The sequence below is a fragment of the Micromys minutus genome (genome assembly GCF_963924665.1).
Source record: "Micromys minutus genome assembly, chromosome: 16".
Classification (NCBI taxonomy): domain Eukaryota; kingdom Metazoa; phylum Chordata; class Mammalia; order Rodentia; family Muridae; genus Micromys; species Micromys minutus.
Window position 1 is genome coordinate 5,006,141 of NC_137985.1, and position 27,842 is coordinate 5,033,982.

Here is a 27,842-nt window from a genome sequence, read left to right on the forward strand (position 1 = left end):
CTCAATTTGGGTCTTACAGTCTCTTCACAGTAATAAAACCCTGAGACCAAGCATTGAAATGATTCTTGTAGAGTAAAAGTCACTTCAACTCCTGACTTTTTATGAAGCTGCAGGAGATTCAAACTCAGATCCTCATGCTTTTGCACTACCCCCTTAGCCCCATCATTTATAAATTCTTAAAAAGATAGAGTAGGAATCTGGGTGTGATTAACCTGCTCAGCATTATTTTTTTAAGTATAATTATGTTGCTTTATTAATTTTTCCTCACAAATTCTTTATAAAAATTCCCAACCCCAAAAATGTCATCCAATAAATAACAGGAATTTCTATGCATAAAACTCATGGAAATCTGTGCTTCCCATTCCTAAAGCAACTCGAGAAGATTCAAATTTCTGAGTCATAAACGCCAACATTGTAAATCTTCTCTGAGAATTTCAGGAGTGCAGGCAATCCCTGCTTTTCAGGAACAAGAACAAAACTCTCATGGCATCTGAATCTATGAATAGATGTGCTTTAGATGCAGGTAGTACATAAATATGTTTACAGAAAAGTTTTCTGAGTTGGGAATAAATAGCACTTTTAAGGAAACCAATAAAATTCTTACATAAGAAATCCATTCATTCTTGAGTTGAGACAAAGGTTTTCCTTTTTTCCACATTTCTTTTTTTACATTTTTACATTGTTTATTTACAAACAGTGTCTCCTGCGGTCCAGCCTGGCCTCAAGTTCCTTATGGACCTGGGAGTGACCCTGAATGTATGCTCCTCCTGGCTGGAGTCACAACCATGGGCCATCAGTCCTGTTCAGGAAAGAAATGTGCGCACTGTGCCCTTGATGGTCCCTCTGCATATGGGACACTTCCTCAGAGAGGGAGCACAGTCTTTGCACACGACCAGATGGCCACAGGGAATGAACACAATGGATACCTCTCGGTCCATACACACTTTACACGTTCTCTCTTCCTGGAGTTTCCGCAACTGTTCTTCCATTGGTAGAGCTGTGAAGAGGGGAAATGTTTTATTTAAACACAGCCTGACTTCAAACTCTGACCCTCCCACCTCCAGTTTTCAACCATACGGCATGCGATGCCCCGTGAGGGAAGAAAAAAGCATGAAGAGCAAAAATGAAGAGCAGTTTACTTTTCCTCTAGTGAAATCCCAAGAAAATAAAAAAATGATGATTTCTGCAGATTTCAAGTCTTAGCATCATTACCTGCAATGTCACCTGTGGGAAGACTCCGAATGTCCTGTTGCACTGGGGAAGGAAAAGGCAAAGCATCAGTATAGGAATCAAGGCTGATGCTTACATTCTAAACATTTTACTCATCTAGTATTAATGCTTATTTGAGACACACAATTATCCTGTAGCCCAAGCTAGCATCGAACTCAAAATTCTCCTGCTTCAGCCTCCCGGATGCTGTGATTACAGGTATAGATGACCATGTCTAGCAGCAAACTTATTTGTTTACTTTGTGTGTGTGTGTGTGTGTGTGTGTGTTAAAGAGAGAGAGAGAGAGAGAGAGAGAGAGAAAGCATATGTGTGTATGTGTATGAGAATGTGTGTGTGTGTGTGAGAGAGAGAGAGAGAGAGAGAGAGCATGTGTGTGTATGTGTATGAGAGAGAATGTGTGTGAGTGTGTCTGTATATGAGAGAGATAGCATGTGTGTGTATATGTATGTGTGTGAGAAAGAAAGAGAGTGTGTGTGTGTGTGTGTGTGTGTGTGTGTGTGTGTGTGTGAGAGAGAGAGAGAGAGAGAGAGAGAGAGAGAGAGAGAAAATGTGGGGGAGAGTAGGCAGTTCTAGGCAGTTCTGAGATCAAACTCAGGTCATTTGATTTGTGTAGGCTTATGGGGCAAGTACTTTTTTTACCTGCTGAGCCATCTCACCCCTGAACCTTCCACCAGACACAGCAGATTTTAAACACTTTACACTTTGGACAAAAACTCAACCAAAGCCCTAATTTTGTGCAATTAGAATGTATACATTGAACTGAGTCCTTTTCAACAATCTCCAATTACCAGTAAAAGCTTCTTTGCAATTGGCCTAGAAAGTTCCCCCAAATAATTTCCTAACACTTACCAAATATATCTCTGTATAACACAGGGTCGGCCTCCTGAAGGGAGTTCCTGAACAAGGTCGCTGCGGCTTCTCCTTTCGATAACATGGTGTCAATCAGTGTTCTTGCTTGTAAAGTGTGTGGTTTCTGTCTCACAGTTTTGTACTCCTGTTCAGTGATGGCCCGAGCACGTAGGAGGCAATCCAGGATTGGTGTCACACACGTCAAATGTTGAAAAAGCACCACTTTGTTCTTCCGGATTAAAGTTAGATCATCTTTATGAAGAGAGAGAGAGAGAAAAACACGCTCAGACTGTGCTCACAACTGCCTTCAGTACCTACATAATGTGTGAATGAAATCGTACATGTTTGTTTAAAGATGTCATGTACCTCGGCTTGGCTACCAAGTCACCTTGACATTAAACTTCTGATTTTCCTGTTGCTACGGTCTGAGCTCTGGCTTTGTAGACAGTTGGCCCCAGGCCCAGCTTATGCAGTGCTGGGATCTAACCCGGGGCTTTGTGAATGCTTGGAAGACACTCTGCACACCTAGCGATGTCTGTGCACATCACCTCTTCAGTCTTAGTATCCTATTTTCTACTATGAAGATATTTTCTGCTATGTCCTTAAAATGACGAATACTAATAAAGGCAGTCTGAAAATTATTTTAGGAGAGGCAGTTAGATTTTAGATCATTGAGCTTGTCACTAGGACACTTATATAGAACCACATTAAGGACAAAAGAAATTGTACTTAGTTAAAAAGAGAATCAGTCATAGATGGGAATTTTTGTTTTCTGTTTGTTTTGTCTTTTAAAGTAGCCTCATGCTCACCTGACTGCTGAGGGTGGCCTTGAACTTCTGCTTCCACTGCAAAGATGCTTGGACTCTAGGCATGTACTCCACAGCTGGGGTTATACACAGCATTCCACATGCCTGGCTAGCACTCTACCAATCAAGCTGTACTGACAGTCCTGTTTGGTTTTAGGTCTCATTCTGCCCTCACCCAGACTAGTCTGGAACTCACTAGATAAACAAGAACTCAGGAGGCTAAAGCAGAAAAGTCATGAACTCAAACCCAGTCTGAGCTGCATAGCAAGATCCTGTCTCAAAGTCTGCTTCCTGATCTACTGAGGCTCTGGTCCAAGTTTGGGAAAGAGATCAGGATAGAGTGAGGATAGCAATCAGAACAAAAAGAGCTGCACACACCCAGGAAGGAGGCTCTGAGCACAGGACAGCCCAGAGTAACAGACAGACTAAGGATGGAGAACTTGCCCTAGAGGAATGGGCAACAAAATTCAAGGAGTCTACAAATGTCATAAGGGAAGATAGCTCCTGTGTGGGCAGGCAGGGGATCTGAACACGAATCTGTGCATTAAGCTAGGCACCAAGGCCCATGTCTGTCATCACAGCACTCAGAGCAAGTTCAAGAACAGTCTGAGCTATCTGAAACACTGTCTCACAGGGGTGGAGTGACAGAGGCTGGAGGGATGGCTCACAACACCCTATAACTCCAGTTCTAGGAAAGCCAATCTCTCTTCTAGGCTCTAAGGGTTCCTGCACACACACAGTCCACATAAAACTCACACAGGGACACATATATACACATAAATTAAACATTAATTAAACATGTAAACATTATAGACCGAGACATAGTCAAAATACTAATTCTCCCAGATACCATCTTAATTTATAAGAAAGGGAATGAGCAGCCATCTTGGGATCAAGAATGTGCTTTGGGTCAGTGAGGTGGTTCAGCACAGAAATCACTCAGTCACAGGCTAATGGCATAACTTTGATACTTGGTGGAATCCAAAAAAAAAAAAAAAAAAAATGTGAAAGGAGAGTTCTCACTCCAATAAGATGTCCTCTGATCTCTATCTGTCATGTCATGACAACCCCTGCACTCTCTCTCACACACACACACCTATTCAAAAATTAAGAGGTGATTTGATAATAGGTAATAGTTGAAAACATACTCATGAGTGCAAAATTTGTGCCTTAAGAGGAAAGCATAAAGGCTTATTAATTGAGAAGATCTGTGTACACATGCATAAAATAAAAATCACACAAATAGTGTGATTATTTTGGACATTTAAAAGCTATGAGAGCCAGGGTTTTTTTGTTTGTTTGTTTTGTTTTATTTTGTTTTTTAAACCAAACAACTCATCCTAAATATTTAAATTTTTAAAATAGTTTGCAAGCCTGGAGAGATGGTTCAGTAATGAAGAGCAGTAACTACTCTTCCAGAGGATCTGGGTTCAATTCCCAGCACCTACTTGGTGACTGAGCACTGTTCCAGGAGATACGCCGCCCTCTTCTGGCCTCCATAGGTATTGCACAAACACATGCAAGCAAGATGCCCATTCATGTAAAATATAAATAAATAAATAAATGTAAAAAATGTTAACATTTGCTCTACATACACATTTTTTAATTTAACGAGCAATTCTGATTTTTTATTGTGTGTGTCTCTGTGTGTGTTTGTGCTACAGCATGCACATAGAAGACAGGAAAACCTGTGTGACTCAAGTCAGTTTGGGTATCAAGCTATGGTGGTCAGGTTCAGCAGGAAGCACCCTTACCTGCTGAGCTGTCTCCCTAGGCCTCCACAATGCACTTGTGAAGAATTTATTTTCAGAATCTGAATTTAGAATAGAAAACATAGGAAAGGCCAGGCTGGATGGATGGGCATCTTTTATGAACTCGCAGGGGTGAGAGCACATCTCTCCAGAGAAAGGCCTTGTAAATCTGTACCTGACTCCTCCTCCTCGGCCGCCTGCTCCGTCTGCTCCTCTCTCATCTCATCTTCTGCATCAAGTAAGCCTATCACAAGGTCACTGACCGTCCTGTAGTTCTCACCAGTGGCCAGGATCTGACGCTGAACCGTCTGTCTCACCAGGCTCCTACTAAAGCCCATTTCCAAGGCTGCTTTAACCACAGGTGTGCTCATCATGACTCCATCCTCTGAACTCTCTCCAGGGCCGAAATGCACCACTGTACAGAAAGAGCGATTGACCAGATATTAGCAGATATTAGAAATTCTTTTAGGCCAGTCTAGCCTCAAGCTTATTATTATTAGCCCAGACTCATCTCAAATTCATCTATATTTAACAAACAAATACGCTTTCAATATCAAATGTTTATTTCTACATATTTGCTAGAATTTATTAGTTGTCTACAATGTTTTTATTGTGATATATTCGTGTTCAGGTATCACATACTTTGTTATCTCTAGTTCTTTCCATTTCCTGCAAATGGCATGGTTTCACGCTTTATATTATGGCCAGTAATTGTCTTTCTTTTTTGTTTGTTTTCGAGGGACAAAGCCTCGTTGTATAGACAAGGTCTTGCCTCAGCTTCCCGAATGCTGAGGTCACAGGTGTGCAGGGCACCATCTTTACCCATCCATCAGCCAGTGAGCACCTTGGCTCACTCTGTAACTTCACTACTGTGCTTTCAGCCACGCCTTCCAGCTTACTCGATACTACAGCCCACAACTTAAAATGCAAACCCAGTGTCATAATCTTCATGCTGAACCCCATTACGATCCATAAAAGTCTCCGATCTGTATAAACTGTGGCTTATACATTCTGATCTGACTCTGCCTCACCTCTAACCCTAACCCTCCCATGCCATAAGCAGCTTCAAGCACTTGCCCCTTGCATTTTGCCCTGGAACTCATGAACTGATAGCTCTTTCTTTTCTTTCTTTTTTTTAAGATTTATTTATTTTATTTATATGAATACAGGATCTCTTTACAGATGGTTGTGAGCCACCATGTTTTGCTGGAAATTGAGCTCAGGACCTCTGATAACTTTGAAGCAGATAGATTCTGCCTTCAGTGCTGAGTCAGCAAGCTGGCTTCACGTAATTATCTGTGCCTGCAGCTCCCTCTTCTGGCTAGACAAAAATCTTTGCTCTTTGAATGTTGCTATTCCATGTTGCTTAGCCTTTGATGCCTTTGCCCAGAATATGCTTTGTCAGCTAACTGGCTCCTTTTGTTCTTGGACTGTCAGATAAGACAAGTGTTTCCTCCAGAGAGCCTTCACTTTCATTGCTTGAGTCTGCTTTGTTTTATGTTGTTTCTTTGGAGAAGGGATGTGTGCACCACGGCATGTGGGTAGCCAGAAGACAACTTTCAGAAGTCAGTTTCTCTCCATCATGAGAGTCCGGGGGCTACAAGTCGGGCTGTGCCATCTGCCAGCCCTGTTTTGTTCTTTAAAGACAAGGTCAGAGATGGCAGGAACTGGCCCAGACAGATGCTGCTACATCTGCCTTCCAGAAAGCCTTTTCTGTCTCTCAGTCTTAGACATTTGTCTGTTCACTTTCTCCCTCAGATATGTGTGCATTCATCCTGCCTCTAATGTCATTAGCTCATGACAAAATCACATGTTTATCTTGCTTTCTATTCTTTGAACAACAAAAGTCCACAATAAAACTGTATTGCACTGGGGCTACAGAGATGATTCCGTGGTCAAGAGCACTGACTGTTCTTCCAGAGGACCCAGGTTCAATTCCCAGCACTTAATGGCAGTTCACAACTGTGTGTAACTCCAGTTCCAAGGGACCTGACACCTCACACAAACATTTTTTTAAAGGCTTTTATTTATTTATTTATTTAATTTATTTATTTCATGTATGTGGGCATACTGTTGCTGTCTTCAGACACACCAGAAGAAGACATCAGATCCCATTACAGATGGTTGTGAGCCACCACGTAGTTGCTGGGAATTGAACTCGGGACCTTTGGAAGAGCAGTCAGTGCTCTTAACCGTTAAGCTATTTCTCCAGCTCACACAAACATTCTTACAGGCCAAACACCAATGCACAGAAATGAAAGTAAACAAATAATTGAAAAGTATTGCACTGAACACTAAAACATAGAGTCAAACGATTGGTCCATCCTCTGGGCCTAGGGGTCCCAGTGAAAGGATGGAAACTCTGTTTTCCGCCATCTCTACAGACAGGAAGAGAATGCCAGCAACAGAAAGCACAGTATTCCCACAACTGTCCAACATCAGGATAAGGCTAGATGAATTTAGTCTGTTTAAAGTGTAGATGCTCACTGCTGTGAGATGGAGCTAGGGAAAGAGGTTAAGACTGGCATGCCTGAGGTCCTAGGTTCAATTCCCAGGACCATCAAAAACAACTATACATAGAGACCCAAGATACACACTTACATACACTGATTCAATCTATGAGTTCTGAAGCATAAACTAGACATTTACACTGTTTTTTAAATGTTCTCCATGCAACTCTGTTGTGTATTGAAGTTTGATAGACACGAACAGGGCATCTTAATTATAAATCACATTTTCAATTAGGAATTAGAAATCAGCGTGAATGTTCATTTCCTATGATAACCTTTCAGTTGTTTTTATTTTTAGGACAGGATCTCAGATAGTTCAATCGGGCCTTGAGCACATAAGCCTTCCACTTCCGCTTTTCAAGCACTGGATTACAGTGCACCCAGCTTCCCTTCAACCTTAATACAAAATGGATCACTTTCATATAGGAGTTATGATCATGATGCATACCTGCTGTTTCTGCATTGTTGTCTTCCGTGGAGTCTGATGTAGATAACAGCTATAAAAAGAAACACACATGCTAAAATATAAACTGCATCCTAGAGCTGCACTGAAAATGACCCACAGACCTGCTCCTTTTAACCAGTCTCCAACTGAAGCAACACTTCGTTTACATTCATCAGGGATTTGAATAATAAGGCTCTAAACCAACTGCTTTCATGCAGAGTGTGCCCCAGGGAGAGAAGTCCTCACTGGGCAAGACAGACTCCAGTTTCCTGGGAGGCAGCATGTTGGCCCTGAATCCAAAAAAATCTCATGTTTCCTAGTCATCTGCTGGGACAGAGTCCACACCAGTCAGATACGGTGACCATCGCAAACATGTTTTTTGAACCTGAGACAATGAAATAAGATCTCTTTAGCTTTCCCCAGGAGCAGTTAACAAATGCTTTCCCAACCATTTTTTAAAAATTATACAGTAAAGCTGTTTTCTCAAATTTATCATGTAGTTTATTAATTTGAAAGTTTAATTTGTTAGTAGATTAGATGGTAGAGAAATAGAACAAACACTATCTTTTATGTGGCTAATAGTTTTAGATCGTTTTTTCTTAAAAGAAAAGTATCTTGCACACTTATGTTGAGGTTTTTGACAAGGAGGATGTGTTTTAAAACAACTCACTTTTTCACTGTAATATTCTTCTGACTTATTTTTATAAGTAATTTTTGCAAACTAATAATTTACAAATAAAAAATAAATAATTAAGAAACAAAAAAGGTAGGGCTAGAGATATAGCTCAGTGGGTAAGAGCACCAACTGCTCTTCCAGAGGTCCTGAGTTCAGTTCCCATGAACATGGTGGCTCACAACCATCTGTAATGGGATCTGATGCCTTCTTCTAGTGTGTCTGAAGACAGCTACAATGTACTCACATACATTAAATAAATAAATCTTTAAAAAAAAAAAAAGGAAACAAAAAAGGGAGGCCTCCCACCTGCTCAAGGAGATGAGGGTAACCGGCTTGAACTTGGTTGACAAACTCTGGACCTTTGATTCTGATCAAGTACTCACACCTAAAACATAAATATGAGGAGTTACTTAATAAGACAACATTGCTCATCCTCAACTTCTTAAAGTATAGTTCGTGTTTTATGATTGAAAATTAATTTTAATTTTAAAAAGTGAAGTGAAACTTAATAATAAACCCATATCCAAATGTTTATCTAACGCAAAAGCTGGGTAAGCGCTCCTATAAGGGACCACTGGAGGTCAGGTTCTTTTCTCTTTTTTTAATAATTTATTTATTATATATAAGTACACTGTAACTGCCTTCAGACACACCAGAAGAGGGCATCAGATCTCATCACAGATGGTTGTGAGGTTGCTGAGATTTGAACTCAGGACCTCTAGAAGAGCAGTGCTCTTAACCACTGAGCCATCTCTGTAGCCCTGGAGGTCAGATTCTTAATGTTGGAAGAATTAATAAGCCCCAGCTCAGCCCACACTGACTCTGCGTATTGTTTTCCTTTTGAAGTTTTTTGAAGATTGGTTTTTTGCTTGTGTACATTTCTGTGTTGTTGTGTGGGTTTGTTTGTGTGTGTGTGTGAGTACAGTGGAACTCACAGAGGCAAGCAGCAAGCAACACGGGTGCTAGGGACCAAGTAAGCACATGAGCAGTGGCCATGAGGTGCCCCTCGATGCTCTCTCCTCTTCTAAGGTTCCTAAAAATACCCTTAAGCAAATATGGAAGCAAGGAGTCGCCTAACTGAAAACATGTACAAGTGAGCTCGCTTGAAAGAATGTGGATTCTTTCCGACGCGTTACTGATGAGGTTGCCAATCCCTAGGGAATACAGACACATTACTAAATTTGACAACAAAGTGAATCATGGCAGCCTCAAAGTGAGCTCATGGTTTTTCTTGTGTACTCACAGTGGGTGCTGGTGAGATGGCAGCTAACAAAGGTGCTTTCCACCAAGTCCAACTACCTGAGTTCAGTCCCTCAGTGTAAAAGGTGAGGACCAGCCCTCAGAAGTTATCCTCTAACCTCCACACCACATACACATAGAACAAATAAATGTAAAAGAAAAAAAAAGTTCTTACCTAACACAATGCAAAGCACTTAAAAAAATCAATGTGAACAATTTTTATAATCTTCACAATGTTTAAAATCTGAAGAAACGGAACTTGAGAGATGACTCAGCAAGTGAGAACACCAGCAGCTCTTTCAGAGAACCCAGGTTTAATTCCCAGCTTCCGCATGTTGACTCACAACCATCTAGAGCTCACAGGGGCTCCAACGCCCTCTTCTGGCCTCAGCAGGCACTGCACACAAATGGTTCAAGTACGTATCAAGCAAAATACACACACAAAAATAAAATCTGCAGAAGTAAAGAGACATACTTGCTATAAAGGAAGATGTAACTCATGAAAACCACAAAAGATGCAATAATTTCAAAGCAGTTACCTTGGAAACCACTTGGCGTGTTCCTCCCAGGGGTCGTCTCCAGGTTCCCAGCACCTCAACCCACCATCACAGCAAAAGCATTTGACGTCATCACTGTGTCCTAAAATTCATTTTGAACCAAAATTTGTAAGTATATAAAACTTGCCCATTCTCGTGTGTAATATAACACATGATGGATCTTTATAATCCCCAGATTGTTTCTTACCTGTATAATAAAAGCCCGAACTTGCAAGTTCCTGAGGATGAACTAGCGCACCCGCAGGCCAGCTAGAGAATGTTCTGATACGCGCTGCATACGTCTGCATGCTCAGGTTAGAGACAGTGTACCTCGAAGCTGACTGATCGACATCTTTTAAGAAGGGGCAGCTGGGGAAATGCCTCCGGTGCTCTGACATAGCATCGTCCTTCGGTTCCCAGTTATTCAGCTTCCCACCACATGCAAAGCAGGCCACCCTGTCTCCAGGCCCTATGTAGTAGAAGCCGGCTCTGGCCAGCTCTGCTGGAGACAGAAAAGACAATGGCCACGTTTGATAGGTGAGCAATCTGGCCTTCTCTGTGCTCATCGCAAACCGGTAGGGGCTTGTGCTCAAAGCAGGACAATCTTGATTTGCTCGGAAGTTTATGGGGTCTGAGGGGAAGCTGGTGTAAGAGCCACTAAAGTAGCCAGTGTTCTCGGAACTTGCAAAGCAGGAAGTCATGGTGCTTGTCACTGTGGAAGGAAGAGAAGGCTGAGGGATCGCTTCCAGACTGTTGGCTGGATTCAGAGTCTGCACAAAGCTGCAGCTGGGATACAGCTTTCTGTGCTTCTCAATGGGACTGTCCCCTTGTTTCCAGTTGTCCAACATCAGGCCACAGCAGAAGCACTTGACCTTGTCATTGACACCAGTGTAGTAAAAGCCAGCACGAGCCAGACTCCTTTCTGAGATAGGAGCTCCAGTGGGGAAAGTTGAATATGTGGACAAGCGGTACAGCTCACATGAGAAGTCATACTTCAGCTCAAAGGAGCCAGCACCCTTCATCAGCTGAGTCAGGAAGGCGCTGTCTTGAACCATGTTCATGGCGAGACGACAGGGAGGGAAAGGGACCAGCTTTGCTCTGGGGATGAAGATTTGTGCATGGCTTTTTGTCAGCTTTACTACTAGGCTGATACCTAAAATAAGAACAAACTCATTTTTTTTAATTTTATGTATTTTGGGTTTCAGTAGGATGAAATTCCAAATCCTACCCCAATACATTTCACGGCACAATTACACACAATCATACCTTTGTATAATCTTCATGCACAGAATAAAAACTAGGTTCTACCCAACAGCCAATGTATGCTTAAGGTTAGACCCATTGTGAAGCGCAATGCTTGGGGCCCCTCTGTGCTGGACATCCTGAGGGAAAGTCGGCGTCCCTTTGCCATTGGGAATGCATTCGTACCAGTTACCCAAGCTGCACTAAAAACTGTGTTTCCTATAAAATGAAAGCATGATTTAGACAGTTTTAAAATAACAAACCTCTTCAGAACTTTTTGGTTAGTTTTTGTTTCTTTTCAAAGGACCAAGATCAGAGTTATTAATTAATCCTCTGCTCAAAACACCTTTGCTGCTCATCTGGGTAGCACTAGGGACTGAGCCAGGGGCCTTGGGGACACAAAGCCTGTGCTTTACCACTGAGCTGTCCTGCAAGAGTCAATCTTCTTTATTTGGGGGTGATGGTCAGAACAGGGTTTCTCTGTGTAGCCCTGGCTGTCTTTAGAACGCACTCATCTCAAATTCCTTGTGCCCATATTTATCCAGACAAAAGAAAAAGCCCATTACAGTCTAAACAGCAGAGACCTTTAGAACTAAAAATTTCTCACATAAGATTTATTAGCCATTAGCAAATCAGTTCCACATCAAGGCACCAGGGTTTGCGGCTACTGGCCAGTGCGACCTCCTGCAATGCACTGTTGTGGCAGATTTGCTACCAAGGACAGCAATTCATCATCTCCAGGTAGCAGGAGAAACAGCACAGTTGTCACCCTCAGGAAGCTTCATTGCATCTAAACTCACTAACACCCCCTTCTGTACAGGTTTGTGAATTACCAAAAAATAACACCCCAGACTCCAATAGTGTATAAAAGCAAAGAGTGTTTATTCTGCAAAAATACAGCATGCAGGAATCTACCATTCACCAAAATAACAATCCTGAGGTGTTTGCAGGCTCAATTTAAAGTTGATTAGGGGAATTCCAGGGAGAGGTAGGTGAACTTTATCCTGATTGGCTGGCTCTATTTCTAGGAGTATGGGTGTCTCTGGAATTGGGTAAGGTTTGGTTTCCAGAACTGTTGCTGACTATTTTTGCCTCAGGCCAAATGATGGTGGAGGTGGTGGGGCTCTAGATTGGCTGGCCACAGGCTATGGTTTTTCTTGGAACTAGTTTGTTCAGTTCTGGGAAATAAAAAACTTATTTTTTTTTATTTCCCTGAACTGGCATCTCACAGCCTGTCATGGGATCAGTTTAGCTCAGGCCTCTCATTCCTGCCTTGAGTCATGGCCCATCTTGAATCCTTGAGATGTTTCCATGCTATGGGCTGGTACTGTTGCTTGAGAATCATTAGCTGGACAGTGGAAATTCATTCCTTGACAAACCTGACTAAAGCATTAGTTATATAGGGTCCACAAGTTAAGTAAAAGGATGATAAATCTGGCCAGGGCTGAAGCAAGGGTAGTTAACAAAGGGGACCAACCTTGAGACTGCTCTATTTCCATTTGTCTGTCATGTAATCTTTTTCTTAGTAAGGCTAAGGTCATCGATTCTTCAATGACCCCAGTATGGTTGATGTAAAAATAGTATTGTTCCCCTAAGGCCAGAGACATACTTGCTAAAAGAACAGTACGTCCAAGCCCCTTCTATTTTGTAGGACTCCTGGGCTGGGGAAGAGAAGGACTCCTTTAGGGCAGTAACGGACTTTGCTAACTCCAGATCAGCATCTATGGACATTCACAGGGCCCAGCTTCAGCAACTCTTTTTACCAGGTCCACTGTAGAAGCCACTTGGTTTACTATATCCACTCCTGTATAAGCCACCTGAGAGACAAGTTGTAATACAAAAATCCTCAGGCACATTAAATCTAGGGCATGAATGCATGCGGTGAGCCTGTGGAACCAGCCCATCAAGCACCATCTGGGGTAGCAGGCATCCTACAGTGGCATGGCGTACAGTGATGTTGCAGAGGTGGGGATATTCAAAGAGTACCTGATTTCCAACACAGCATCCCTGACCTGTCAGTGGTTTCAGGGTCAGCTTTTCTCTCTGCCTGACTGTTGCCATTTACCTCAGCTACCTTCTGTAGTCTATGAATAATCCCCAAGGACTGCTATTCCTTTATAATAAGGGGGCTAAGTATCCATGCATCACCAATAGTCCTGAGTTAGATCTGAGCAGGAGGAGTTAAGAACCTAGAAAATGCCTTTTAGTAACTGCAAGGGTCCTGACTTAGAGGATAGGTGGGACCTCACTGGTGCAAGAGGGTAGTGAGTTGGTTTTACACCTTGTTGGTGCTCAAAGGGACCAGGGGCCCTGAGAGGCCATGCTGAAGTAGTTGGATGGCGAATAGAATCCTGAATCATAGCCCGGGATATAAAGTCTTAGTCCCTATATTGTACCCTCAGTCCAATTTCCTTTCTTACCATCATCTGTAAACTTAATGACAAGGTTGTTGCATCACCCCCTGGGGGTACTCAGCTAGTAAGGGGGTTCAAAGCAAGGTCCATAAGTGTCTCATTTGGGGGGCTGGGTATCCTTTTGTATGCAGGACCTGGCTCTGAGTGTCTGTGTATCTCCAACTGGGTCATAGCAATGAGATCATCTTTAACAGGAGGCTTCCAGTTTATCCATCCGGTTTATCCTCATGCTGCACAGAAAAAAGGCTCTGGACCACCACATTTGGCCTAGTGGCTCTAGTCCAAGAATATCTCAGGCAGACATAAAAGGCCGGAGTCCATGTGTGCCTTCAAGCCCCAGGCAAGTTACAACCGGAACCAAGGAAGGGATGATGATCTGAGGGATCCCATCCCTCATCCTAGGTCACATGAAGGTTAGGGAAATAAGTGCCCCCGGGGAACTGAGTGGGTGTTAGAGTTGACAATCTTACCCTTTGCAGAATTATCTGCCAAATTAGATGGAGGGTATAGCAGGGGTTAGTGGTTGATGTAGCTGTAAGCAGTAGGCAAGTAGGAGTCTTGAAATGGAAGCTTTAATGGTTTGGTGGGATGTAGGGTTGCCTTCCATTGCTTTTAAGGTGGGTTGTCTCTCTACTGGCAGGCTTAACATGGAAAGGGTATATTCCTGTCTGGATCCAATTTCTCTTCACAGCCATTGACATGGTCAGGATCACAATGTGAGGTTCTTTCCATTGAAGTTCCAGGGTCTTGTGGTTCTCTCTGAATCCAGACTTTGTCACCTGGTTCAAAGCAACGAGGGTTAGGGGGAGAAGCAGATTCATAAACCTGACAGATGGAAGGCCAAAGTTGTTTCTGGGTTCTGTGGAGGGCCCCCTAAGACTCCAAGAACTTATGTTGGTCATAGTCAACTAGAATATAAGACTAAAGATTAGGCCACATGGGAGGGGACTTCCCATTTAGAATCTCAAAGGGAGTGAGACTCAAAGTATAGGTGGTGTTCCTAGCCCTATATAAGGCATAAAGTAGCAAAGACACCCAGTCACTGCCAGTTTCAAGGGTTTATTTGGTCAAAGCCTCTTTTGGGGCTGATTCATGTTCTCTATCTGTCCTGAATTCTGGGGTCCGTGTGCTTCCAATTGGTTCTCAGAACCTGTGCTAGGGATTGAGTTACCTAAGAAACGAATGCTGGTCCAAGCAGGGTGGGCAGACTGTCTTCTAGAGTCTTCTTTGCCACTACATTGGCAGTCTCCTTCTTTGTAAGGTAGGATTCTACCTATCCTGGAAAAGTATCTATAAAAACTATGTTCCTGGCTTTACTTACATATAATCTATTCCCCAACTAGTCTCTGATTCTGGTTTCCAGAGTTCCTTGATTTAGTCCTGAGGAGTTCATAGCCTGGTAGGTGTCCCAAGTCAAATAGTTTGAAATTTGCTCCTTGCAACAATTCCTTTAATTTTTGGTGACCCAGATGCAAGGCCTGGTAGGTTTGATGGATGAGTTGTTTAGCAAACTCCTTAGGTAAGATGGTGCAGACCTTGGCAATGTGCAACCATCCACCTTTTCGGTAGACTTCCTGGCATTTGGCCTGATCTTGTTTGTCCTCAGAAATATATCTGGAGATAGCTGAAAGTACAGGAGGTGGCAAGGCTACCAGGATGTGAGCAATGGAAGCCGGAGCAGCCTCCCTTATGGTTTTATCAGCTAGCCTGTTTCCTCAGGTTATTTTCGATGTCCATTTTTGATACCCGGGGCAATGAATTATAGCCACCTAATGCCTCCATTAAGCAAGTATTTCTTCTTTATTTTTGATGTTTTTTCCTTCAGCAGTCAGCAGTCCCCTCTCTTGGTACATGGACCCATACACATGAGCTGTGGCAAAGGCAGATCTATCATCACGTGTAGACGTTAGCTATGATCCTCTTCACCAGTTTTAAAGCCTGTGGTAGAGCCTTTAGTTCAGCTTTCTGGGCTGAAGTTTCCAGCAGCAAAGCAGTTGCCCAAATAACAGAGTCCACGTCCACCACTGCCACCCCTTTCATACCTAGTTCTGTCCTGGGTGAAGCTGCTCTCATCTGTGAAGTAGATATGCTCAGCATCCAGCCAACGTAATCAGCTGGATCTGGCTTAATGTTTTGAACATGCCCCCAAACTATACAGCAATCAAGCTGTATGTCTAAGGATGGGTCCAGTAGCAGGGTGGCTGGGTTTAGGGCAGGTAATGGATTATGCCTTATACAGAGGGATTCAAAAGCAGTGTTTGTAAGTGTGCAGTCTATCTTTGGACAGCTATTGGTTAGATGGATTCTTGAGAATCCCCCTCAATAGCATGAGGGGTGGTGATAACAAGTTCCTGTCTCATGGTTATTGTGTCAGCATCCTTGACCAGCAGAGTGGTGACAGGTATAATCCAGAGACAGGCTGGCCATTCCTGAGACACTGAATCCAGTTTCTTTGATAAGTAAGTCACAAGTCTTCCATAGGCCCAAAGTCTGAATGAGTAGCCCCTTTGCCAACCCTTTTCCCTGATTCACATACAGGTGGAAAGGTTTCTGAATGTCCAGGAGGACCAGGACCAGTGCCTCTAATAAGGCTTCTCTTAAGTTCTTAAAAGCTATGCCCATATCAGACATCTATTCTATCTTCCTGGCCCTCACTGCCTCATATAATGGCTTAGCTATATCAGTGCCTACAAAACCTGGTGGACCCCCAAGAATCCTGTGCTTTGCTTCTGGTTTCTGGAACTGGGATGCTGAGGATGGTTTGCTTATAGGCGTCTAACAGCATGCCTCCCCTGCCTGCTCTGAGTATTTACCCCAGATAAGTAACATCAAATTGACAAAGCTGGGTCTTCCCAGCACACACTAGGGAGCCCATGCTACTCAGATCCTGTAGTAGGTCTGCTGTGGCCTCTAGGCATGTCTCCAGGTCAGGGGCCACAATTAGGCCATCTACTTACTGGAGTAAGGTTACTTGAGGATGGGCCACCTGGCACTCACCAGGTCCTCCTGCAGAGCCTCATCAAAGATTGTGGGTGAGTTCTTGAATCCTTGAGGCAGATGTGTCCAAGTGAGCAGTTCATTAAAGCCTCTCTACAAATCTTGCAAATAGAGGCTGGCTTTTGGGTGCCAGAGGCAGGGTGAAGAAGGCATAGTTTGGGTCGAGTACAGTGTATATATGCTTTTCAGGAAGGGTTTGAAACTGTGGTATGCATGTCTAAGTCTCTCTTCTTGTATTTTCTAGGTTTGTAGACTGAATAGGAGAATTTTATTTTCTTTGTTAATTATATTTTTTACTGTTTTACATTGTCATATTTTACATGGCTTTATTCCTTTCACTATTTTGAACAGTAGTTTATAATAACTACACATACAACATGAACAATCTCACAATGACATTTCCAGACATGTACATGAGGAACTTTGACCACATTCTCCTGATCACACTTCCATTTGCCTGCCCCTTCCAACTCCCTCAGTGTTTCCCCATTTTAATCAGACCCCAAGTGAGGGTCCCTCAGATCCTGCACAGGTTGGCAATCACAGGAATGAGGCTGCTTGACTGGAAAGAGAGAGTGTTCCATGTTGATTGGCAAAGAATCAGAATTCCTGCTTCTCAGAGCTGATGCCCGCTCTAGCTTCTCTGGGCATTAGGTATGCCTGATTTGGGCTAGGGTAGCTCCAGCCTTTAATTGGACTGGAAGTGGGACCCAATGTCAAATGAGTCCCATGGGATTTTTTTTTTTTCTGCCCAGACCTTGGGGACTTCTGCTAGAAACTTCTGGACTAATGGGCTTGGAGATGGGGCTGGTTGAGGGAACATATTTGTACTCCTCTTCTAGGGCCAAGGTCAGAACATGGATGGGGCCATTCTTATCCAGAACTTCCACTCCCTCTGGACCAACATGGATTTGGGCTCCCATTTTGACAAAGAGGGTTCTTTCCAGCAGGCGGTTTAGACATCAAGGGATGAACATAAATGAGTGGGTTACATGTCCCATTCCCAAGTCCACCTTCTTCAGGTAGTCCATGAGTTGGGCTTGGTGCACATTACCCCTTGTACCCATGCCCCCATGTCCACCAGAAAGTTTATGGGCTTCCCCTCTACCTTAAGGGTTACCCAGGGCTTATGGAAGGGAGTTGAGCCCTGACACTCTCAGTTCTAGTTCCTCCAACTCCAGAACCTTTGTGTCCTCTCTTGGGTTTTTCTTAGAGCATTCATTTTTCCAATGGCCTTTCTCTTTGCAATAGGCACATTGGTCTCTCTGTAATGGAGGTTGGGTTTCTTCTTCAGTGGGGACTGGCTTACCTATGGCCCTTCCACAAGCCAGGTTTTCAGCTCTCTTTCATCAGGGCAGCCCTGGTTTATGGCAGTGAGAAGGACTTTTGCCAGTCCTCTGGTCTGTCGATCCACAGGGTCTTCTGATTGTTGAAAACCTTCTCAGCTATAGCCACTGACTCTGTTAGTCGCACACCCACAAAGCTGACCAGGTGCGAAAATTTCCGGCAGATGTTAGGGGCAGCTTGATTGACAAAGGCCATGCTTATGGCAGAGTGGTTCTCTCTGGCCTCTAAATCAGATGAAGTGTAGGTCCTGTAGGCCTCCATCAATCTTTCCAGAAAATTTCTTGGTGACTCATCTTTTCCCTACACTGTCTCACTTGCTGTGAACACATTTGTAGGCCATCTAGCAGCATCTCAGAGGCCCCTCATTAGAAACTGGTGGTAGACTGTGAGTCCCTCCAAACCTGTATCAGTGTTATGGTTCTTATCAGGCTGAGTCAGAGGAAAGGCTGATCAGTATTGGCCCGGATCCAGGTGGGCAGCCCTTTACTCCCAGAACCAACTTCAGGGCAGCTCCCACCATCTCTTCCCTCTCTTCAGTAGTGAACAGTGTTGGCAACCATCCCAGGGCAGCTGGTGACTCCCAAGAGCTCTATCAAGAGCAGATGGTTTTCTGACACTTTAGGATTCTGCAACTTCCAGTTGTAAAGATCATTAACAGCAAAGAGAATAAGGAAAGGTATGTCATAAACTGTTTTCTCCCCTGATCAGGTGGTGGTTTGAGCCCAACTGTGGGGCTGACTCCATGTGGAGTTGAGTTTTTCCTCTTCCTCTGTCTGCACCAGCTGAGAAAAGGCAGCGGGACAGATGTTGGGGACAGAAAATAAGGGAAGATAGAAATCCTCCTCAGGGGCTCAAGGAGAAAGAAGAGCAGGTGCCTCAGGCAAAATGGCAGGGCAGTTCCTGATTGATTGCCCCGCAGGCTATGGTCTTTTCTTAGAACTGGTTTGTTCATTTCTGTCTGGGAAATAGAAATGTAGGCACAGACCCCTGAACTGGCATCTCAAAGCCTGCCATGGAGTCAGTTTGACTCAACCCTCTAACTCCACAGGTATATAAAAACTCAGTCATTCTACAAAATTTTTCTTAATAAGCTGGCTCACTTAGCAAAACAATGTAGCCACTGCCATTTTAAACCGTGCATCTGTTGGAAAGACCTCCAGGGTAGACCTTTAAAACATCAATGGCACTGTGGGTAGATAGTTCTCAACTCTCATCTGTCTTACTTCCACTAAGTTTGATATGCCTGTCAGAACATTCTGTTCCTGTTCTCTGTGATTGCTGAAGGCTTGCAACATGTCAGCCACCTCCTCAGCAAACTTCTGTAATCCTGCAGAGGGATGACTACTAACTTCTGGATAACCAGCATTCATTTTGGCTCTTTCTTGAACACAGGCACTTTTTTTAAAAAAAGATTGATTGATTGATTGATTTTATGTATGAGTGCTCCATCTGCATGTACACCAGCATGCTAAAAGAGAGCATCAGATTACACTATAGATGGTTGTGAGCCACCATATATTTGCTTGGAATTGAACTCAGGACCTCTGGAAGAGCAGCCAGTGCTCTTAACCACTGAGCTATCTCTCCAGCCCCCAGGACATTTTTTTTTAAAAACTGGCAGCCAGTGGGAGGTTGCCAGGCAACTTTCTGAAGGGTGCTCCAAAACTGTGCCCCCAAAATTTTGCCCCAGCCACAGAACCCCTTTCCCTTCCAGAAGTTAAATTTACAACTAAGTCGTAGTAACCACACCCCAGAGAATGAGACTACATGCTTTTAGACATTTGTCTGTCCATGCTCAAAACCACCTTCCATGATCAGACTAAGTCCCTTTAAGAGTTTTAGGTCTCCATGTTGAGATGTTTTGGTTTACAGAAGAAACTAAGAAAAAAGTTAGTAGTAGTAGAAGGGTTTGTGTCCTTCATAAACCTGTTTAAAACAGAGAAATTAAAGTCAAATAACTCAGGGATATAACACAATGCTCTTTTTTTTCCTTTCTCTCCCCACTCCCTCTTTTTTGGAGCTAGGATTTCCTTATGTAATTGAACACAGCCTCAAACTCATAATCTCAAGTTCCCAGATGCTAGGATCACAAGCAAGCATCACCATGCCCTTTTCCTTAAGATGTTTTCTCCAACATATATCAAGAAGTTAGGCAAATTTGGGCTGGATTTGGGGTTCCATAGCAGAGGCACATGGCAGCACACCCAAGGTCCAGCCACACAGTCGCCAGCACAAGAGAATAGTGCTGCACTGGGTACCACCAGCCACAGATCTCACCCAGAAGTCATGAGTAGCAGATCAGATCGAATGCACAGATGTACTGAGCAGGTGCTCTTAGCCGCTGGGCCATCTCTCCAGCCCCACTCTTCTGAAACTTTTCAGTAATTTCTCAACAGTCCCAGCACTTTAGCGTATCCTTTTCATGTGCCTCTTTATATTTTCGTTTGCTTTGTGTTTGAGACGGATACTCATTATAGCACAGACTACCCTGGTACCTCACTCTGTAACCCAAGTTGGCCTCAAATTCTCAGTAACATGAGGTTACAGGCATGGGCCAGTAATTCAGCTTCTAATCATTTTCCTTAAAATTATTAATGCATACTGATTATAAACAAATGAGTGGTTTTGCCTGTGACACTTACACATATGTATATATTTGTGCGTTTAACAGTTCGTCTTTACAGAAAGGAAGGCATACTTGTCTTTATGCCTCTGCCTTTTTTCCCCTTGGCATGATTTCCTGTTCCATCTATTTCTTCAAATGAGACCATTAAAATTTTTTGACAACTGAATAGTATTTCAGTGTACACACACACACACACACACACACACACACACACACACACATTTTCTTTGTCCTGTTAACATTCATCCAATTTGCCCCGAAGTGAGCAGCATGGTGGCTTGAATGAGAATGGCCCTCATAGGCTCATGCATATAAATGTCTAATCTGCAGTAGGTGGGCAGTTTAGGAGGGGTTTAGGAGGTGTGTCCTTGTTGGTGGAGGTGTGTGGCCTGAGGATGGGCTTTGATTTCCACACTAGTCTTTCTCCTCTTTTTTCCCTTTCTCCCTACCACCTCATTCCCTTCTTCTCACTCTCCCCACCTCTCTCTGCCTGCAGCCTAGCCTATGGATCAGGATGTTAGCTTAGCTACTGTATTATGATTTGTATATGCCTGGCCCAGGAGTGACCCTGCAGGAGTTAGTGTGTCACTGTGGGCGTGGGCTCTAAGACCCTCTCCTAGATGTCTGGAAGCCAGTACTTTGCTATCAGCCTTCACATGAAGATGAAGAACTCTCAGCTCCTCCTGCACCATGCCTGCCTGAACACTGTCATGCTCCTGCTTTGATCATAATAGACGGAACCTCTGAACCTGTAAGCCAGCCCCAATTAAATGTTGACCTTATAAAAGTTGCCTTGGTCATGGTGTCTGTTAATAGCAATAAAACCCTAAGTAAGACATACTGCTCCACCATAGTGCCTTCCTGCATGCTGCCATGCTCCCCATCATGGTGATTATGGACCCTCCCCGAAACTGTAAGCAAGCTTCAGTTAAATGCTTCCCTTTATAAGTTGTATTGGCCACGGTGTCTCCTCACAGCAGCAGTGCAGTGACTAAGTCACACGTACTCAGGTACACTGCTCCACACACCTACCAAGGAGCAGTAGAGCTGAGTCCTCTGGTGGTTATTTTTCAATTTTTTGAAGGGCTGTTCTACTGATTTTGGTAAACACTAGAGTAGCTTATGTCCCCAGTAACAGAGGCATCTGTTTTCTCCACATCCTGCGTAGCACTTGCAGAAATACCCCCAGTCCCTCCTCTAAGCTCACTGCTTCACCAATTGGCTCCATTGGCTAGGTGAGATCCTCAGTCTTTCTTCCTCTGCCTACTGGCCACCTCAGAACAACTGCCTCTCCATGATCCTACTCTCTTCTACTGCTCTTGAAGGACTCCTCTTCACATTTCCCCAAATCCTGAAGGACCCCAGACGCCCCCCACCATACACACACAGTAACCATGCCAAAGCCTCTTTCTGCTTCTAAATAAACATACTTCAAACCCCCTCTTTGTACTTCAGCCAGTCCTGAGTCTGGCCCTCTCTCACTCCACAGCCAGGCCAGCAAAGCGTTTGTTTATGAAGCACATCTCCACACAGGCACAGTCAGCACCATTCACTCTCCATTAAATCAAATTTGCTGGAAGTGTTGGCACTGGCTACTGTGCCCACTTCCTCTTAGGCATGTCCTGATCCCTGCTCTTGTCCACATTGGTGTGTAGGAAGCCCTCTGTCTTTCCAGTGGTTCTTTATAGATGAGCTTGGCACCCAGTTTCTTCTCTGCTTACTCTACCATGTCCAGTAGACCCAGGGACTGTTGGCTACCCCACCCTCTGGGCCAGTGAGCTGTGCCACCTTGGACACTGGAGGGTAAAGGTGTCTTTCTCCACCTTGGACCATAACTCCTTCAGAACAGGCAATATGCGTTAACTTCTGTAGTAGCCACAGCTACCGTGCCTAGCTGCTGCCGTGTGACACACAGACCAGGCTGGCCTTGGACACCTGACCCTTCAGCTTTCACTTCCCAAGTGCTATGATTACAGACCTGCACTATTAATCCCAGCAAAACCTGTCATCAAAGAATTTCTTAGCACAGCTGGCTGAGCCCAGCATGTTCATAGCACCTACGCTTATTAATTCCCCCCTGTGACTGCTAAGTTGGCCTCGTGGCAATTTACTCCCTGTCTCCGGAGTCACACAAAACAGAATTTCAAGAAAGAGAATCAGTCCCTTTTTCACCAAGAGTGTAATGATGGGCAAGAAAGCCACCAAGTACCCGGAGGCAGAGGTGGGCAGATGCTTCATTGAGTTCAAAGCCAGCCTGTTCTACTTATCCAGTTCCAGCCCAGCCAGTGCTACATAGTGAGACCCAGAAACACCACATGTACCTCAGTTTCCTCCATGCACAGTGGAGATAGTAATGGCACCTACTTCTTACAGCGATGATCAGAACCTGGGACGAGGTAGACATAAACGACCCCCAGCGATTTAGCAACAGGATTAAGAGCACTGCTGAGAGACTGAGTACAGTGACTCAGACCTGTAATCCCAGCACTCAAGGGGTAAAAGGCAGGAGGATTCTCCGGAGTTCAAAGCCAGTCTCAGCTATAGTGTGATAGTCTCAGACACACCCATCACTCCCCCAAAAGAAAGAGTCCTACTGTTTTCCTGAGCCGATCACTAAAACAACCTCGAAGTTTCCCCCCAAATTCATCCCTTATACGCCGGGTTCTCACAGTGTCAAGTCTCCCAGATGCCTCCCGCAGCAGCCGAATTAAAATGCCAACTCCTCGGTACTGAGCCATCCGATGCCTTACTCAGAAAGTTAAATACACCGAGCTCCAGCAAGGGCGGGGCGGGGGGGATGGGCAGCCAGAGTCAGAGTGGCCAGCCTGCGTGTCCCTCCCGCAGGACCACAGGTGCACAGAAGCCGGTTTTGCAGGTCCTGGCTCGGTCCAGCCACTCTGGTGATCCTTGAGCCACCCACAGGGACCCTGGCTCGTTCCCCGCGCGCAAGTACTCACCGCAGCTAGTTTCCTAGGCTCTGCGCGTCAGCAATGAATGACCTCTGATCTCCGGGGGTGTCACCCTGGCCTGGCCTGTGGGGTGTGGCTGAGTGTCGTGACTCCTTTAATGGACCCCAGATTGGCCTTGGCCACCGCCCCCACCCTGCCCCGCCCAAGGCTGCTCTGGCCTGTGGTGCTTTCCTCCAGAGCTCCGGGGAACTCCGGGGTGAAAACCACACGCACTTCCTCCTCGCAGTAGCCAACCGGGCGGGGGATTTCCATGGTCCTTCGGTGCGTGACTTCCTGGACACCGCCTCCTTGTGCCATTTACTGAAAGTTTTTGCTTCAAGGTACCCAGCTCTTGAACATTGAAAACAGATGTGCGGCCTATGGGCCGTGCCTGCAGAGGCCTTCCAGCCCCCCATCCCCACCCAGCTCCCTCCCATCCTGCAGTCTCCAAGTCCTTCACTGTGAAAAGAGCCACAAGTGTCCAGGGCACAACTGCTAAGTTAAAAAAGTAAACTTGACATTGGGGGGAAAACCGAGTAACTCTGTAAAAGTCTTTCTGGTTTCACCTTTTGTTTTGGTTAAGAAAGAAAGAGCTGAAAGGAACATTGTAAAAAATAATATGGATCTCATTTCAGGTTATTTATTTTTTAAAGATTTATTTATTACATATACAATGTCTTGCCTGCATATATGCTTACACACCAGAAGGGGGCACCACGCCTCACTATAGATGGGTGTGAGCTACCATGTGGCTGCTGGGAACTGAACTCAGGACCTCTGAAGGAGCAGCCAATGCTCTTAACCTCTGAGCCATCTCTCCAGCCCTCAGGTTATTTTTATTATTTCAAAGGTCTGCACTACAGCTGCAGGAAGCAGCAAATGCCCTTAATCCGAGCACTCAGAAGGCCGAGGCAGGAGGATCCCTGTGAGTTCCAGGCCAACCTGGACTATAAAGTGAGACTTTATTTTTAAATATGTTAGAACTACACTAGTTCTTGCAATTGAAAGGTCTCTTTGTGAGCTGGAAAGATGGCTAAGCAGTTAAGAGTACTTGCTGCTCTTGTAGAGGACCAGGTTTCTGTTCCAAGCATCCACCTGTAACTCCAGTTCCAGGAGACTCCTTGCCATCTCCTGGTCTCCACAAACGCTGCACCTGCATGCTCACAGGCATGAAACAAAACACATTAAATACACATATTATATACATATATAAATACTTTTAAAATAGTTTTAAAAGCCTCGGGGCTTTTTGGCCTGTTTTGGTGATTTTTTTCATGTACTTTTGTTTTGTTTTTCCTTGCACTTTGTTTTATAAACAGAATAAATAAATCTGCAAAAGCAAAAGTCCTAATTTTCTCTTTCAAGGGAAGGCGATAAACTATGTCAGTGCTCTCATAGAAACGTGACTCTTTCCAGGAAGTGGTAATGTGTGCCTTTAATTCCAGCTGGGGGGGGGGGTTAGGTGAGTCTGTGAGTTCGAGGCTCGCCTGAGTAAGTTCCAGGACAGCCAGGTTACACAGACAAACCAGTTCTTGAAAAACAAACAAAACCCTTGACTTATGGAGTTTAACCTTGTCTGTCTTCCTCCATTTTCAGCCGATTAGCATCAGACTTAAAGAGTCTTCATCTAAGGGTGAGGAACGCGCCCTAGCCAATCTAGAAATACAATGCTGGATTGGGACTCCGCTGGATGGAGCAGTTACAACCAGAGCTCTAGCAGTGAATGTACTGAGATTTCCACCTACTTCCAAGCCTCTATCTGAGGCAGGACGACCCGTCTGCAGCATTTGCACAACTTACTGCTGGCCTTTTCTTTAAAGCAAGTTGAGGAGCTGTGCCTGTGGTGTGGAATTTGAGAAGCTGTATGTCTGCTCACTAAATAGCCATTCTAAGATATTATCGAATTATGTGTTTGGGGTGTGTGTGCACACACATGCAGGCGTGCAATGCTCACAGAGGCCCAAAGGATCAGCAGATGCCCTGGAGTTGAAGTTATGGAGGGTGGTGTTACTGCTGAGAACGGAATTCCGGTCGAGACAGCTTTCCAAACCTAAGTAGGCTTTTCAAACAGACGTTATTAAGGGAACATGTGAAGAAAGTAGAGAAGTAGACATATAACCATTATTTTCTCTGTTCAACCAGTTTTCTTCTGCTATCAGTCGGAAAGCCAGGCTGAATTGCACCCAGACCCTGGTTTGATACCCCATGACACATCCTAGGTGTCTTATTAAATAACTGAAAGTATTTCTCCCTTGAAGGTGTCATGATTTCTTCCAGAGGATTTCACACCATAAAATACCATAAAATCTCATGTTGAACTTCACTCTTCCCACTAAAACATATTTTTTGTGTGTGAATACACTGTCATGGTTGCTGGGAATTGAACTCGGGACCTCTGGAAGAGCAGTCAGTGCTCTTAACCACTAAGCCATCTCTCCAGCCCATCCTGCTGGAACTTTTAACAGTTTAACTTTTTTACATTTTTCCCTCATCTTTTTTATTTTGGAGACAGGGTATCTACACTCCTCACTATCCTGGAACTCACTATGTAGACCAGGCTGGCCTTGTACTCACAGAGATCTTCTTTCCTCCACTTCCCAAATACAAAAAAAAAAAAAAAAAAAATTCAAAATAAACCATGCCATCCTAATTCCAAAGTGATAGTAAGCGTCAGGGAGAGAGTTCCTGGTTGAGCGACAATTTTATGACGTTCCATAAGGAGAACACAGCCAGGGTCAAGCTCAGTGACTTCAGTGCCATCATTCAAGAAGCAGAGGCAGGTGGATCTCTGGGAGGCTGAGGCCAGCTTAGTCTACACAGCAGTTCTGGGTCAGCAAGAGCTATATAGTGAGACCCTATCTCAAAAATAAATAGATAAATACAACTGGATCAGTTTTAACAATCTCATCATGAAGATCCAACTGAGCAAAGAAACATTATTTAATATCAGCCAATTCTATAATAATAAAACTTGCCAGTGATAAATTGCAGGATACTTTAATTTATTCTAATGATATTATAATGAAATAAAATTTATCTGGCATCAAAGCACACAGATTTTTTAAATTTATATTTCATTTTTATTATGTATGTATGTGTGTGTATGTGATGTGTGCACATGTCACAGCATGTATATGTAGAACTCAGAGGACAGCTTGTGGGGGATTGTGTCAGGAATTGGTTCTAATGAAAGACCCCCGCTTAGCAACAATAAATGCCATTTCTGTAAGGCTGTGCACACACAGGGCAGGCTAGGTCAGGGTCCCAGGTGTCCAAGCAAGATACCGGTGGGTGGCCAGCTTGCAATAGACAAAGAAAGGGAGACACTCAGACAAGCCCAGCTTTCAGATAAGCTGCAGCCCCCGGCTGGTACCAGGAGCTGTTTCCTTGGAGCCATGTCCTTGGGCTCACTCCCTGGCCACATTTAAACTAACCAGTTAGAACCCTGTTGCTATGCTTCTGCTTCTGTACCTTGCTTCTGACCCCCAAGCCCTATAAAAAGGGGACTGCCCCTTTGTCCGGCGCGCAAGTCCTCCAAGAGACTTTGCCACCCCAGGTACCTGTGTATCTGAAATAAACCTCTTGCTGCTTGCATCCGAAGTGAGTGGTCTCGCTGTTCCTTGGGAAGGGTCTCCTCAGGCGGAAGATACCCTCCGGGGGTCTTTCACTAATACTTTGTCTTAATTCAGCCCCCAAATCAGGAATCTGTGTGTCCAAACACTAAATGCCCTGTAGATTGTCCTGAAGCTGTTCATATTTTAATGTTAATTCCACTTCCCCAAGAAATGCTACCTAATCGTGTACTCAGGACTTCACCAAAACCTTCCCAATTTAATTAGTAAAATAAAGGTGAGAGCCTGTGATTGGGCGGGGAAGGAGGTGGAGAAGAAAGAGATCAGAGGACAGAGAGAGATGGACCTCAGGAAGGATGAATTAGATCCAGGTGGACTTAATTGGCATTAAGTAATTATGAACATTAAGGATTTTATAGGTCTAGTGTCTCATATAGAAAGGCAGTTTGTATCTTTGTCTATTTGATATAATCTTATTGTGTAGAGGGTTTGTGGATTGAAAGTTTAATATATAAACTTGTAAGAAAAGCTATCGGGCATTAGAGTTGTGTTTGTGTTGGGATTTAAGGTAAAGAAACAACCCAGACAAAGGCAGTAAACAGTCAGAGTAAAACAGCCAGGGAAGGGAGCCATGTGAACAGAGTGAGACCTTGG

General features: G+C 44.1%; 1 protein-coding gene across 2 annotated transcripts; it reads right to left on the minus strand.

Moving 5' to 3' along the window:
- Positions 1-264: 264 nt before the first annotated feature.
- On the minus strand, positions 265-23,723 carry LOC308430807 (baculoviral IAP repeat-containing protein 3). 2 transcript variants are annotated; one of them, XM_080930093.1, is made up of 9 exons: positions 23,626-23,723; positions 10,251-11,195; positions 10,046-10,145; positions 8,574-8,652; positions 7,595-7,643; positions 4,917-5,051; positions 2,080-2,331; positions 1,213-1,254; positions 265-997 (listed from the first exon to the last, which is right to left on the minus strand). In XM_080930093.1, the coding sequence occupies exons 2-9, from the start codon at positions 11,101-11,103 to the stop codon at positions 804-806; spliced, it is 1,704 nt and encodes a 567-aa protein (XP_080786219.1). In that variant the 5' UTR covers positions 11,104-11,195; positions 23,626-23,723; the 3' UTR covers positions 265-803. The 2 variants fall into 2 exon arrangements, with proteins under 2 accessions (XP_080786219.1, XP_080786218.1); XM_080930092.1 differs by having other exon boundaries at positions 4,812-5,051.
- Positions 23,724-27,842: the final 4,119 nt, after the last annotated feature.

Coding starts and splice junctions, on each gene's coding strand:
- LOC308430807 (XM_080930092.1), bottom strand. CDS start 11,103: ATGAACATGGTTCAAGACAGCGCCTTCCTGACTCAGCTGATGAAGGGT. Junction 8,653..10,045: donor CACGCCAAGTGGTTTCCAAG/GTAACTGCTTTG, acceptor TTTATGTTTTAG/GTGTGAGTACTTGATCAGAA. Junction 1,255..2,079: donor GTTATACAGAGATATATTTG/GTAAGTGTTAGG, acceptor TTCCTTCCCCAG/TGCAACAGGACATTCGGAGT.